General features: G+C 44.1%; 1 protein-coding gene across 2 annotated transcripts in view; it reads left to right on the top strand.

Moving 5' to 3' along the window:
• LOC143211113 (neo-calmodulin) overlaps nt 1-15,865 on the top strand; it is a 110,353-nt gene that overhangs the window by 19,049 nt on the left and 75,439 nt on the right. Inside the window, exon 2 of one of the 2 annotated variants that reach the window (XM_076428567.1) lies at nt 11,789-11,815. The exons of the other annotated variant lie outside the window; for it this stretch is intronic. Coding sequence (XP_076284682.1) covers nt 11,789-11,815 — 27 coding nt within the window. The remainder of the gene's footprint in view (nt 1-11,788; nt 11,816-15,865) is intronic. 2 annotated transcript variants of the gene reach the window in all.

Genomic DNA, 15,865 nt, shown 5'->3' with positions numbered 1-15,865 from the left:
CAAGCACCCGTAGCGAGAGAAACACAGGATGGAGGCTGGTTGCCAGGGGAACCGTTCGCACGTGTCGACTACGTGATCGCGTTCGATCATATGAAATTCCTCATAGTCACGCGCAAGCTCCCCCGCACATCCCTCGCCACCTGGTTCCAGCCTTGGAGAAGTTTCGCGTCTCGGACCGTCAAAGAGATTATCCAACAACTTTCATTCTCTTCGGACAGCCTCGCCGTGTCTGGCTTCTGGAATTGCTGCGAGAGAGATGTCGGAGTGAAGCAGGTCGAAAGACAAACAGAAAGAGCAGTGGGGAAAGCGTTTAGGTCAACACACTCGCCCGTTAGGGTACCTGATGGACTCGACAGCTCGGAGATTGGGAAACTCGATTATAATTGATCCAAGGCAGAGTTGGGCAAACGCTCTAGTCACAATTATAATTATTGACTAATAACTTCATAAGCTGTACAAAAGTGGCTAACAATTAATGACTAAGTAAACACTTGAGCGTGACTGAGCGTGACGTGTAATGAGTACATAAGTATTTGAGCGTAATGACTAATGAATAATGACTAAATTTTTATTAAGGATGAATATTGAATACTGACTATAATGGCATAACTAATGACGAAATACGCAATCAGAGTTTCACCAAACGACCTGATGTTTTGTAAGCAGTTAGATGCATTGGTTTACGAAATGATATGCAAAAAAGATTTTGCAAAAATTATAATTTACAAGGTTACATGCAAAAATAAAAAAGGGGATTGTTAAAACTTTTTTATTTGGCCCCACAATGAAAATTTAAAATATATGTTTTGTAGATTTACGTTAGTTACACACATACTGAAAATTTCATCCATCCGAAGGGGCTGAAAAATCGTGGGCACTAATTTGTGCCGCACTAAAGCGTCCTTTTTGCTCTAAATTCATTTTTAAATGAAACCAAGTAGAACGAATCGAGTATTGCTCAGGCCAGCCTCCAATTTCCACTCTGCGTGAATAAATGCTGGATTGTCTTAACCGTAATTCAACTTGGTAATTCAACAAGTAGGATGAACATTGCAATTTAAGCTCTGCAAGCTGTAATGCAAAAATCACCTCGAGTGAACTCTGGTGCAGTCCGAGCGTGTGCGATTAAAAAATAAGCACCGCGATAAATTGAAATAATTTCGCAGAGATAGTTTGTAGCGGAGGAGAACGGGAAGCATAATGAATTGGAAACGGATGGGGGAAAGGTTACGGCCGGATCCGGAGGGATCGCGGTTCCCCGGGAAAGTTGGATAAATTGCTCGCCGGCAAGTTGCACGATTAATGTGCGGTCGTAATGACCTCGCGACGCGTGTCTACCGCGATGCGTACACGGTAATAACATGGAAGGAACTCGTCGCAGGACGAGTTGGTCCTTTAAACCCTGTCCCGTGTAATTGCATGCGCGGTACACACAAACGACTATGCCGAGTTGCCGCTGACATTTGTGGCTTCCGCCCCGAGCAATGTTCCCACCGGACTTACGGAACTTGCCTGCGCGATTCTCACAAAGGATACAGGTGGTGTGCCGATGTTGGATCAGAGGATTCTCCGGCGGAATAGCTGCGAGGTACACGACTGCCTGGATATGGCCGGAGGTTGGCGCAGCATCAATGCGATCTCGCTCAACATAATTCGACGCAGTCGATTGTGTGGCACGAAATACAATTAGTGACTACGGGATGCAATTAACGAGCAGCGTATGGAATCGCAGATAATTAATGTTTTCAGTGGAGCTTCGTGTCTAATGTATGGCTTCTGTGAAAGAATTTTTATCATTTTTAATTACTAGCGATTTTTTTCGATACCGTTCTCTTATCGAATATTTTTTCGGGGAAGTAGAAAGGTTCAGGCATTGATCATGAATTGTCCATCTATTTTATAGAGGAAAGTCTCCTTTTCGCTTTACATTAATGTTTAGATTAAGCTATTAGGAAGTTTTAACTATACTTCCAATTAATTTCAGCTTGAGAAAGCAGCCCAGAGAGTTCTTTAGAAATTATCTCCTCGTTAAAATAGGTAGAAAGAATCGAGCATTACTCAGACGAGCCTCCAGTTTCTAGTATGCCCAATATTTCTCCTGCGACGAACGACGTACCCAAACATTTTCTCAGATAATACACGGAGTATAATTGGTAGAATATTGATCCCACGGTATCGGAAATTTTATTGCGATAGAAACGTGGTTTCTACGTTGCGGGTAACGACGAGGATCGCATTCGGGACAACTAACTGTTGCAACAGCCGAATCGTCCCGGATCCGGCAAGTAGGCATTAAAAATCAGAACTCGGCTCTCAAACTGCAATTTGTCATGTTGTAACATTTAACAGACTGTAATTCGATATTCAGAATATCAATTGGGCATTGTACAGGGTGTATTAAAAGTAATGGTCATCCGTTCTAGGGGTGAATCTACACCTCTGGATCGGCGAAATCTGCCGCAAAATTGTTTGTAACAAAACAATTGTTGGTAAAGTTTCTTTTTACATCAACACCTTCCACTCATCCAGATAAGGAAAAGTTTGAACGAAGCCACATGTCGCAAACAAATGATTATTGAGATAAAAGCTGTTAAAGTTTTTGCAAAATTTGATTGTATAGAATTATACGTATAGACAAAAGCTTATTACTACAGTCCACACGACCGTGTCGATGAGACAGAACATAATCGTGTGCGTGCCTGGAGCAAACGAAATTTACTCGCAGACGTCATCGTCTCCCTGCCCATTCGGATCATAAATTTGAAGTTGCAAAATATGAAAGAATACCTTATACCGTACCTCACCGTTCCTCCAGCGGATTAGGTGATATATCTGTAAAGGACGTTATAGCAAGCAAAAACCGCATGCGAATCTTCAACCCTGACAGATGGACAACACGTGCGGCGGACCCATCGAAGCGACGAGCGGACTACCCTTATAAATCACGTTATTGATGACCGTAGACAATACCAAAAGCAATTTCTTTGACAGTTTCCCCACTTCTCAACCAAAAGTCCTTCCGACACACCGCCGTTCAAATAACAAAAGCAACATTTCCCCACTCTTAATCATTCACAAAAAACCGAGGTGACAACCGCAGTACTATTTTCACCGTGGTCGGAGTAACTTCTTTCCGTTCGCTGTCACGATTTCGGAAAGTGTGTTGTGTAATACGCAGTGATTGTGTAGAAGTGTGGTGTTTTGTGCTTCATCGTTAATTAGACGTATTCGCGAAAATAGCAGTGTTCACTTGATCCGACGGAGGAATTCTGAAAAATTTGTAAGTACCTATACTTGACATTAGTATTTTATGATGTAGAATTAATATTCTGATGTGTAACAACGAAAAAACAAATAAGGTATTCTTCCACATTTTGCAACTTCAAAATGATTCGAATGGGCAGGGAGACGATCGCTTGGTACGGGCCTACCGACGAATCTCCCTTTAAATTTCGTTTGACTCGAAGCACGCACACGATAATGTCTGTCTCATCGATACGGTCGTGTGGACTGTAGTAATAGGCTTTTGTATATACGTATAATTCTATAGAATCAAATTTTGCAAGAACTTTAACAGCTTATATCTGAACAACTATTTGATACGACTCGTTTCAAACTTTTTCTCTTCTCGATGAGTAGAAGGTATTATAAACAATTTTGCGGCAAGTTTCTTTTACAAATGTCCACCGATCCAGAGGTGTAGATTCACCCCTAGAACAAATGACCATTGCTCTCTATACACTCTGTAGGTTAAGGGTAAACCGCGTACTTTTCCATAGATTAAGACGTACAGCCACTGTTCCATTTGATGTGGAACGCGAATTACTGTCGTCGGATCGTTAGCAGTTCGTGACGAACCAGTCGATTCCCCATCGAGCATGGCGTCGCACGCCCCGTTATTGGATCGCCCCATTGTCCGGTGGAAATTGCAAGAACGAAGCCATGGGGATCTGGGTCATTTATGTAGGGCAGTTAATGTCAAGGGTCGCGTTCAGCTTGCAGCGCACGGTCCAGCTCTCGAACATCCGAAGATTCCCCGTGCTTGCGTTTTCGATTTCCTCCGCGGGAATCTCCGTATAATTTTGACAATTTACGGGTCCCAAGGTAAACCTCGTCGAAAGGTGTCAGCGCACGTGCAACTCCCGCAACGCCATTGTCAATTCGCAGAAAGATTCTATAAACCCTAACTACCTCTACTAACCAATTTCTTAATCACTAGACAGCGAACTATGCAAAGTAAACATTAATATTCTTTCTTCATATGTTTAATAGAATGAAAATAATTGTTACATCATGTAACTTGAAATGAAACCTACTCATATTTGTGATAAACGCATGAAATTTATCTAATAATCACTTTGATCCACGAACGCCTTGCACGAGTGGCTCATTATCGTTCTCCAATGTTTTCCGCGCGCATTAAGAGAGTAGTGGCAATCCCGGCGTTCTCGAGAGCACCTCGACGAGTTACGGTAACAGCGTCGAGGTGCAAACGATCGACAGCTCGATTATCAATTATCCGTGAAACGCGATACTAAGAGACCCGACCGCAGACACAGACAGACCGTCCGCGACCTATAGAGTTTCCTTTTCCTGGTCGTGACAGCAGTTTAATCGGCTCCGCTCTCTCTCTTGATGCTTTCGATTTCCCACGGGAGATCGATACAATAGGAGCAACGGCGCATTGTTCCACGAGTCTCGTAGGAACTCTCGCGAGAACCGGGCTCGCTCTCGCTCTCTCTCTCTCTCGATATTCACTGTCGCTTAATTGTCGCTGTTGCTCACCGGATCGAGGACTAATCGCCTCCTCTGCGTGTAAACGCGACACGATCCCCGGCCTGCGTGTACTAGCTTGCTCTCACGGAATTAATTTACCCTTGAGTTTCCTCCACGGCGGACCTACACTACTGGAACTTCGGGATCGTTTCGGGAATTCTAGCCTTTGAGCCAACGATGTTCTAGCTAGTGATACAACTGTTCCTCAGTGTAGAACATGCGAATATTGCTGTATTAGTTTAGGATTAATTTGTATAGGCTTTAGAAAGTTCCTATTCCGATTGTATATCTCTTGGGAGACTCGTGGCGGGTAAACTTTACTTCACCGGACTCAAAATTTGTGCCTTTCTCCTATAAATTATGATGTATTTGTTATGTAATCCAGGAGATTTGTACCCGGGGCGGCTGCAGATCGAAGTTTCGATCCTGTAGGATCAATGGTTCAGGAGTTATGCTTGCTTAAATTTGAGCAATCTTCAGTGTTTTTGACAGGTAAAGGCGCCGCCATATTGGTTTGTAGTGAAGGTCGCGCGCCGCTTACCGAGTTGGTTGGTGATTAGGTTGGGGGACCGGCGGTTCCACTCCGTAAGCGGCTAGCGGTTGTCACTACAAACCAATATGGCGGCGCCATTACCTCTCAAAAACACTGAACATTGCTCAACTTTAAGGAAGCATAATTCCTAAACCATTGATCCTACAGGATCGAAACTTTGATCTGCAGCCGCGCCGGGTACAAATCTACTGGATTGCATACCAAATACATCGTAATTTCTAGGAGAAAGGCACAAATTTTGAGTCCGGTAAAGACCCTCGTGGCTGATCCTTGAGAGTCGCAGATCTCTGGACGGATCTCTCTATCTCGAAAGAGCGATCGAGGATTGATATTTCCTGTAGCGTCCTCTTTCCACAACGTCGTCGAGAGCTTACTCTAGCCAGATTGGTTTTCGTGACCAGCTCGCGAAAGGTTGCACGTTAAATCCCGGCACGTGCCGCAATTATTTGCACACCTCTCCGCCGCAGCTGTCTCTCTCTTTCCGCAGCAACATGTCCAAACGGCTCTTGTAATCGTCCATGTAATTTTTCTTTTTTTTTTTGCCCTGCGTTGTTACTTTTACCTCGACTTCTCGTTTCACGTCTCCGTGGACTCGCAACAACGACTTCCGTTCGCTGAGAAGTGGAGCAGTTACTTTGTCAGTGTCACGACGCCGACATAACGTTGCCAGGAGATATTTATCCTGGCTGCCACTCGATAAACGGCCGGAGAACCCTGTCCGCTGTTAATATCGCTCCTGTCCTTAGACTCTTTCTCGGGTTACCACGTCTCCCGTAACTGCGACCGGTCGACCCTCGCGATAATTTTCCGCCGTGGGTGTTGGTGACTCGTTACTTCCGCCCACCACTCATGTCAGACGCGGCGTGGACGGCTGGGCCCGTTTGTGCCCTTCGACTCCGAGCATTCTGTCAAACTTCCTCCTTGTTCTGGCAGCTGCAATTTATTACCTTTTTGGAAGCTCTAATGAGAAACATGTCTAGCTTCCTAATGGATTTGTGTACCTCTTATTGAATCGATAGGACCATTAGAGTTGCAGAACATATTTTTTAAACGGCAAGGTTTCCATACGCAGTTACCGGAAGTAGAAAGACTGAATTTATTTCCTACTGCGAAGCGTCCAATTTGTCCTGAACTCATTTTTAAATTAAAACCAGTAGTACGAATCGAGCGTTGGTCAGACGTGACTTCAATTTTAATTCTCTTTAAGTAAAGGGTTCATTGGCTTAACTTTAAGATCTTTCTCGGGCGATTGCAGCCTGAGGAAATGTCATATACTTCTTGAGAAACGGTGTTCCAATGAAAACAAGTAGAAGAACTCGACCAACAGGCAGACTACTCTTTACTTTCTTTCAATTGTCCTTGAACAGAAGCAGAATTTTGTTCACTTTGAGCTACATTTTCGATTGATTTTAACCTGAAGAAACACCCCAATTCTCCAGAAACAACTTCCTAATAAAAAAATATATATATGAAAAAACTTTTTAAAAACCACGCTTATATTAAAATACACTAAAAAGGAGGAAATAATTTTTTTAGGCATTAGTGACTATAAATGAAAGCGTGGAGCGTTAAACTATGTTGACGTAATCTTCGTGGGCGCTCCACGCTTTTTTATTTATAGCCACTAATGCCTAAAAGAATTATTTTCTCCTTTTTAGTGCATTTTAATATAAGCGAGGGGTTTTTAAAAAGTTTTTTTTAAATATATTTTTGTATTTTCTACTTTTTAGTTTTTTTTTAACGGAACGCAAGATGTAGTAATACTGGTATGAAATAGTAAGATATAGAAACGCAAGATATATGGAAATACGCGAGATAGAATGAGGCGATGACTTAAAGAAGCGACCTCTCTTGATGGAGTCCGAAATTGTCCGAAATGAAACTGAATGAACGGAACACCACAATCACAATGAGCTCCTTCGGTGCGAAGTGGGTCAGTGGAGTGGGGATGAGTCGGAGTGGAAACACGTAGTGGAGTAGGGAGCGCTGGCGCGCGGAGTGGGGATGGCTGAACGCGATGACGTACTACCAAGCGTCGCGCGGCAAGGTGTGACGGTTAATATTAAAATCTCTTTTTCTCCTACTCGCACAGTTTTTTGTTTAATTTGTTTTTTAATATTGCATTGTCATCCAGTTCTGAGCTATGTTTAAAGTTTCAAGTCTCTAGCCCATCGGGAAGTGGTTTAAAATCCAATTACAAGATTTGTCGCATACAACAACAACGATAAATCGGCAAGCTAATATAAGCATGGTAATAATAAGTAGAAAAATCTGTTTTATCCAATTATAGATCTCGTAAAGCCGGACGGAAGATCGATTCACGGGGCAACGCGGTGCCGTTTAATCCCTTCGCGGGCGAACAGCGCATCGGGGACAATTGCCGGAAACTCGATAAACAAAAACTAGCGACTCGTGCGTTCGCCGTCCATTTTCATTTTCATCCTACCGTGTATTACGTTTCTCGTTCCTTCGATCCCTGCGCGTCCCGCGAGACTCTTCCCGACAGACATTAGCGAGAAATTCATTTCGTACACGTGTACGCGAGGAACGGCTGTGCTGCGCAGTGAATTCCCGACCGATTATGCTCCATCTTTTTAGGAGATGCAATAACAATCGCTGGGTCGGAAGAACGGGAACACTCTAAAGAAAACAGCGTCGATAAAAATACAATCGCCACTTGCAATCGAGGCTTTACATATTCCGACGTAAACGCTGGCGGTTAAATTGTTGTCGCGTGGGACTCGATGATTTTACACAATCTGACGCAACAATTTGGAAAACGCGTGGGAGCGGGAACAAAAGCGATACTTCCGAATCGCTGTAGTTCCAATGGCCGCCGCGGAATAATATCCGGAACAGAACAGAATCATTCCTGCAATATCAAAATACTTGAACGAGTACGGGTCTCGTAAATCCCATGAATGAAATTGAAGCCGGCTCGCTTGCTTCATTAAAGACGTTAAATTGGTTTCACGAGAAGGATATTGAAATGCACGGCGAACTGCTCGCAGTCATTCAAGGACCAAAAGGGGAGCTGTTTAAGAAAGAGCGTCCCCGGTTTAGTTTCAATTAAATAAAGTGGCGGGGGAAATATTTTGCCAGGTTGCGAGGAATTTTGGAGGGACGCGCAATCTTCTGTGTTCTCGCGTCTCCAGGAAACGGGGTCTCCTTTGAATCGTGATCGCTCCGACGCGACGAGGTGTTTTCGGGGTTTCCGTTTCCCGTTCTCCCGTGGCGCGCATGCGTCGAGTGGGAAAACTTCGAGTTTCCTACCTCGCGATCAAGGAACAGGGAAAACGAGACGGATCTAGGAGAGGAACGGTGTCGTTTCCAATTTAGTTCTTTTGCGATCGCGAGAATATTCTGTTGATCCTCAGGGCCAAGATCTCGCGTTTCGCCTCGGGGCGAGCCGTCGCGAGGAAAATGTCATGGCCAAACGAGTTTCGTGTGTCTCGCCTCGGTTTCCCCATTGAAACGGCATTCCCGGTTTCCATGGTGATTCCCGGATATGAAGCGGCTCGTAAAATCAATGGAACGAAGTCAAGCGAACAGCTAGTAGTCGCTGGGAAGTAATTATGGTGTCGGGAACTACGCGACTTCAAAGATCGATCCCGGCAGGATCTCTGCCGATCGACCAGCCCCATGATTTGGAAATTTATGGATCCCACTGAAAGCTAGCGGGAGCGGCTATAAAATTCGAAAGCTCTTTCGGAGACGCTTCGCCATAAATACGGGTCTGTGGGAAGGTTCGTGTATTTTCCTTGTCGGTTGTAAAACATATATAGGGATAAAATCCCCTTATTTACGAGTATTAGACTTCTCTTTCGCAGGGAGCTGTTTTATGCCTGTGTGTACCACCTCTTTCATTAATGTTAAATTAAGTGATATATTCTATTGTATTATTTTTACCACTCTTATATTAGCTTGCCGAGTTGTCGTTGTCGTTGTTGTTGTTGTATGCGGCAAATCTTGTAATCGAATTTTATAAATCACTTCCCGATGAGCTAGAGACTTGAAACTTTAAACATAGCTCAGAACTGGGTGACAATGCAATATTAAACACAAATTGAACAAAAAACTGTGCGTGTAGGAGAAAAAAAGATTTTAATATTATCCGTCATACCTCGTCGCGCGACGCTTGGTAGTACGTCATCGCGTTCAGCGATCCCCACTCCGCGCGCCAGCGCTCCCTACTCCACTGCGCGTTCCCTCTCCGACTCATTCTCACTCCAGCTCATTGTCAGTATGGTTTTCCGCTCATTCAGTTCCATTTGTACAATTTCGAACTCCATCAAGAGACGTCGCGTCGTCTCTTGGAGTATTCCCCTCATTCTATCTCGCGTATTTCCACATCTTGCGTTTCTATGTATATCTTACTATTTCATACCAGTATTACTATATCTTGCGTCCCATTTAAAAAAGACTAAAGTGTAGAAAATAAAAAAATATACAAAAAAAACTTTTTAAAGACCACGCTTATATTAAAATGCACTAAAAAGGAGAAAATAATGTTTATAGACATTAGTGACTATGAATAAAAGCGTGGAGCGCCCACGAAGATTGCGTCAATATAGTTTTAGCGCACTAATGTCTAAAAAAATTATTTCCTCCTTTTTAGTGCATTTTAATATAAGCGTGGTTTTTGAAAAGTGTTTTTATACATTTTTTTACTTTGAATTTTTTTGAAACACCTCCCTCAAGTCATAGATCATCCTTTCCTACTCTGGCCAAGGTAGTAGAAAGGAATGACATTTCCTACCCCAAAAAATTGCCCGAAAATTCTGAAAAAAATACGCAACGTACAGTTGACCCGCATCTACTATTTGGTATTCGTTTCGAGACCCCCATATTGGATGGTAAAAAATAAATCGCACGCCGCGAGCGTATGGAGTCCGCAATCTCGAAACGGGAGCGTATCCCGTCGGTTTATCGATGGATCAGAGTGACCCGCCTCGTCGCTGGAATATCGAAGGTTGCGCTTTTGTCGTCGAGGAAGCAATCCAGTTTATCCAGCGAACTTCCCGTCGGTTTTTTTCTGTGTCGTCCGTGCGCGCCGGAGATCCGACCGGTCTCGTTTACAGGCTCCGGGACATATAAAAGCAGGATTTTACATTTTAATCTAGCGAGATGAATGCGTGCGCGCGCACGCGGTAGCTTTGAAAATAAATTGGCTTTCCTGTTGATCGCTACATTCGTTGGCGATTGGCCGCACGAGCCTGAATAATGATTCGTCGACCGGGAGATAGATTGCGATCGGAGGCTTATTCGAGATGCGGTGGGCTTTTCGAGCCGGACGTTTTGGTCGGGACGCTTGCTTCTGGAACGTATGAGCAACCTGGCGCCGTCGCGGACGATTTATGGTGATCCACGGAACGCGGTCGGCCATTGTTGCATTTCATGACGCGTAGTAGTATAATACGCGATTCCAGCTCGGTAAAATTAATTTCTACTCGCTCCACCAATTCATGATTATATTCTAATTATTCCTGTGGGTCTAATAGAAAGTCTAAAAGTCTAATCGAAAGAGCAGAGCTCTTTGAGCGAAGATCTGATGTAACTTGATTTATATTGCAAGAAATAATTTTTCATTAAAATTACGTCAAGGTGACCTTTACTTTTTTACGTAAAAAGCATTTTTTCAGATTTAAGAATATGCTCACCAAGTACTGAGAAACTTTTGTCCAAAACATTTTTTAATTGCACTACTGGAAATGCCTAAAAAATGGTGACATAACTTAACGGACACACCCTGTACAATTGGTCTTCTTACGCTATTGTTGCTCTCGGTATTTCAGACCACCGTGCGGTGTGCAACGTTAACTACGGGGTCAAGGTTCGCGGTTTGCTCAATTACAGTGAACGCGAGAAATTCAGTGCGGGATTGGTAAACGCTCTGCACGCTGTCTCCATTTCCCACCGGGGAAAACCGTCTCGCGGTTTCTGGAACGACGACAATTTGTCGTTCACGTTGCGCTCTTTCAGCGACGATTGTCGACAAAAAGCTTGCGATCCCTTTCTACGCGGTACGCCGCACGTCTATTTCGATAAGATCGAACCCTTTGTGCACTCAGCCCCGGAACCCAGAAATTTCGGAACAGTTTCTGAATAGGAATAAAAGCGAAATCGACGGCGTTTTAGCATCTACGAAGCTGTTCTTGATTGGCGCCTCGGAATCCTCGATCCACTGAAAATAGTTAAGATAGTTGCTCTACTCTGATTTGAATCGAGAGATTCGAGAGGATTTCATTCGAATCCGCCTAAGTCGTGCACGATTGAAAACGAATCGAATCGTCTTTCAATCTGGCTACATTGCATGCGACCATCATTCGCTTCGCTCGTACAACTTCCACCAAAGTCTTGACCTGTTTCCATTTAGCCATAACACTGTTTTTCTCTCATACCGAATCTGTCTCTCTACCTGTCTGTATAACGTTCTTTCTTTGTGTTTCTATTGCACAGGCGCATCGCGGGCCGGCAGTCGTGCAGGTACCAAACTTTTCACGCAACATTTCCAGAATTCTCTGCACAAAGACACCTTAGGCGTCTCTAGATTTAGAAATATGTTTTTCATTTCAGCTAGAATGCGGCCGTTCGCTAGAACCAGTAGCAATTTATTACCTCGTCCCACAAATCGTGTCGTTTCTTGCTGTTCATTGGTGTGTTAACCCTTTGCACTCGGAGCTATTTCAACTCGAAAATTAAGCATTTAAAATAATTCCATTTTATACGATATTTTACATTTTATGTCATAAATGTCTAGTAATTGATTAGATATCTATTTTTATTTAAAATTTTTAAAAAACAATTCAAGATTGACCCTTCAAATTCTGTGAGACCACCATTTTCTTGCACTAAATTCATGCAGACGCGAAAGATGAATTTTTCAACACATTCCAACTTTGGCTTTTCTCCGACTTCTCTGTAATAAAATGTAGACGATTGCATACGTGCAACGTGAACCGACACAGCTTATGGGACGACCAGATAGTTTCTTCACGTAGGTCGCAGAACGTGTCGCCCTGCCTCGCTGCTAGAGTGGGAGCAGGGCGAGAGCTTGTTAGCGAGACACCGGTGTCATCGATCTAGTAGCCAGCATCGCGCGATCTCAGCCAGGAAGGATCGATAGATCGCTTCGAGTCCGACACCTAACGTCAGCTAGAGAACACTGAATGCGTAGAATGTTTGCGTTTTCTCCTGATCTTCATAGATTATTTGTTTGTTAGAGAGGCTTTATCGCACGCGAACATCGATTTCGCAATTACATATGAGAGAAAAAAGAAGAAGATCGAACAGTGAAATCTAATGATCCTTGTACTCTCGCGAATTCTCGGTGCCCTCCAAGATATGCATGACACGAAAACTTCAGCATGTTTCCTTTGCGTACGTTTCGTTAACGTTCCACACTAGTTTCACGAGAGAGCTCTTCTAGTGCGATGCAGCATCCGCAGAATACATTCCGGACAAACTTGTTAACACGTACAACCTTTTCTTTTGTAGGTAAGTGACTCGTTCGAAGATCCTGTCGATCCGGTCGGTAAGTCCACGTTTACAGTCTTTAAAGCTCCGTGAAAGACCGAGGAAAGCTCGACTGGACGCAGTCGGTACAGCAGAGAGCTTTCGCTAGCTCTGGTTGACCGAGTACAGGCGCCGTCGGTAGATTTCTCGTTCGCCACCTTTTAGATTTAAGCACAGCTAAAAGCAGAGAGCTTGCAGAGCTTTCGACTGCCTTACCGACCCAACCGCTCAATTCCTCCGTCGGTAATGTCATCTTGAGCTCGCAGCCGGTAAGATAGGAATGCTGAAAGCTCTGTCCGACCGAATATCAGCGCCGTCGGTACTCCGGTCGAGCTATACTACTTGCGTTTACCATTCGCGCGCCATTAATTGAAAGCCCAGCTTTCGCGATAAATCTATTGATTTCTCAATCCGAACCGGGTCAATATTTTGGGAGACAGCGAGCACTCCGGGCTGGTTTTGAGTGGCCCACAATGCACGAAAACCGCTGGCAAATGTTTGTCCATTTGATTCTCAAATAATTTTCCATATATGGAAAAGAGCAAATGCGAGGGAAATGCATTCGATATTTTTCTAAGGGATGGAGAAATACTCGTGGGCGTTCCGACGGACGGGGGAAAGCTATCAGCGTTGAAGAACGTCGATGGGGATACAAGGTAACCGCACCGGGTCAAGACGAACAAGCCAGCGCGGTACCAGACTAATTCGAAATTGATGCCCGGCGAGAACGAAGATGGACGGGAATTCTCTGTACTTGCTTCTCTCATACGTAATTCGTCCGGTCTCTCGGAAACCGGCCGATGGATAATTGAGCAGCTCGAACGAGCCCCGGCTATCGACAGCCACGTTATCCAAATAACTGTCGCGCTGTCGTCGCGAGCCAATAACATCCTATTACGTATCGATGTCGATGAAGTATTGAAAAGAACTTGAGGGAAGTCGATACACGCCGTACATCGTTGGGCGAAAAAACGAACGTACCCTTAAATCACGCTACTGGGGGTTAGTTGCTGATTTACTATTCCGATTCCTATTAATACTGAACGATCCATTAAGAAATCCTTGCCAAGTTCCACAAACTTTGAGAAATCACGAAATAATTACCGAATGATAATGTGTTAAGGACAAAGCGATTTGCAAAGCTAACTTTATCGGCAGCGCAAAGGAAAGAAACACGGGGGTAGGTAGTTACGACCACGATTAGGTGCAAATAAACTCAACGTGTATTCGTCGTTGTTCATCGCGGGACAATACTACTGCGCCCTCGTGTGAAATATTCATTCTTGCGTATGGGAAAAGGCGTGTTTCCGTGCCAAGGACGGGTTCTAGCGGTTAGGCGACGATGGTCTCGCGCCTCGTCGGCAATATTCACCGGGCATACACGCGCGATCGTTAGCGTGGCTCGCATGATCGAACGAGAAATAGAAACCTGGGAAAAAAAAGTTTCGATAAAGCCCAGTCGCGTGCCTCGTTCGATAAAGGCATCACGGACCATGAATCGCTGAGGCCGGTGATCCTTTCGCTGTTTTCCTTATCGTAGCTCACGAGGTTTAAACAAGCGGGCGCGCACGAGCTCGGAAAAGACTCGTAGAAATTCCCGAGGGTCTGGATCACTATTATTCCGTCGCAGATGGCGGCGGCGTTATTGGAAAGCTGCGCGTTCGACGTGCATAGCATCTCCGAGGGTGTCGTTCGAACGGCCAATTAGAATTCGCGAGGAATCCGTGCCGTTTGCTCCACCTCGGAATTGCACGCGAATGTATTCCGACGAGCGGCGGATTCTTTCGAAACTATTCCTGCGCGATCTTCGCCCTCTGTTGCGGTCCCTTTACCTGTTAGATCATGGATCTCCCTGTGACTATGGCGGTTATTCGTGAATATTGAATCATTTCTTTTTTTTACCACGCTTATATTAGCTTGCCGAGTTGTCGTTGTTGTTGTTGTTTTGTAATCGAATTTTAAATCACTTCCCGATGAGCTGGAGACTTGAAACTTTAAACATAGCTCAGAACTGGATGATAATGCAATATTAAAAAACAAATTTAACAAACTGTACGTTCAGGAGAAAAAGATTTTTAATATTAACCGTTACACCTCGCCGCGCGAACCTCGGTAGTATGTGATCGCGTTCAGCGATCCCCACTCGGCGCGCCAGCGCTCCCTACTCCACCACGCGTTCCCTCTCCGACTCATCTCCACTCCGCTGACCCACTTCGCACCGATGGAGCTCGTTGTCAGTGTGGTGTTCCGTTCATTCAGTTCCATTTGTACAATTTCGGACTCCATCAAGAGATATACCGTCTCTCGGAGTCATCCTTTCATTCTATCTCGCGTATTTCCATATCCCACTATTTCATACCAGTATTACTATATCTCGCGTTCCATTTAAAAGAGACTAAAAAGTACAAAATAAAAAAATATATAAAAAAATGAAACTTTTTAAAAACCACGCTTACATTAAAATGCACTAAAAAGGAGAAATTAATTTTTTTAGGCATTAGTGGCTATAAATAAAGAGAGCCGCGAAGATTACGTCAATACAGTTTAGCGCTCCATGCTTTTATGTATAGTCACGAATGCCTAAACAAATTATTTTCTCCTTTTTAGTGCATTTTAATAACAGCGTGGTTTTAAAAAAATTCTTTTTTATATATTTATTTTTACTGAAGCAATATGGATTTTTATTCCGAGGGCAGTTTCTGCCCAGAAAATGGTGCAATTCCAAAAGTTACGTTGTATTTTCCATTTTAGCTGTCCGAATTTTTAGTCCAGGACGATCCTCCTAATCCTCCGTTTTCGCTGAAACTATTCGACCGTATGAATAAGTACGAGAATTGGGGGATTTCGAGAAATAGTTTAAAAATCGAGCGTTTAGTTTCTTAGCGGGCCGAGAAGTAGTCGGTAGCTGGGTCTGACGTCGGGTGATTGAGAGACCGATTACCCTTGGCTCTACTCGGCGAAAACGGGGACACGGGCCATTTTTCATCCCACCTTGTAAACGACGCGGCCTCTCCATGGTGA

The sequence above is a fragment of the Lasioglossum baleicum genome, chromosome 8, assembly GCF_051020765.1.
Source record: "Lasioglossum baleicum chromosome 8, iyLasBale1, whole genome shotgun sequence".
NCBI lineage: Eukaryota > Metazoa > Arthropoda > Insecta > Hymenoptera > Halictidae > Lasioglossum > Lasioglossum baleicum.
This window is presented reverse-complemented; position numbering and strand designations above follow the sequence as displayed.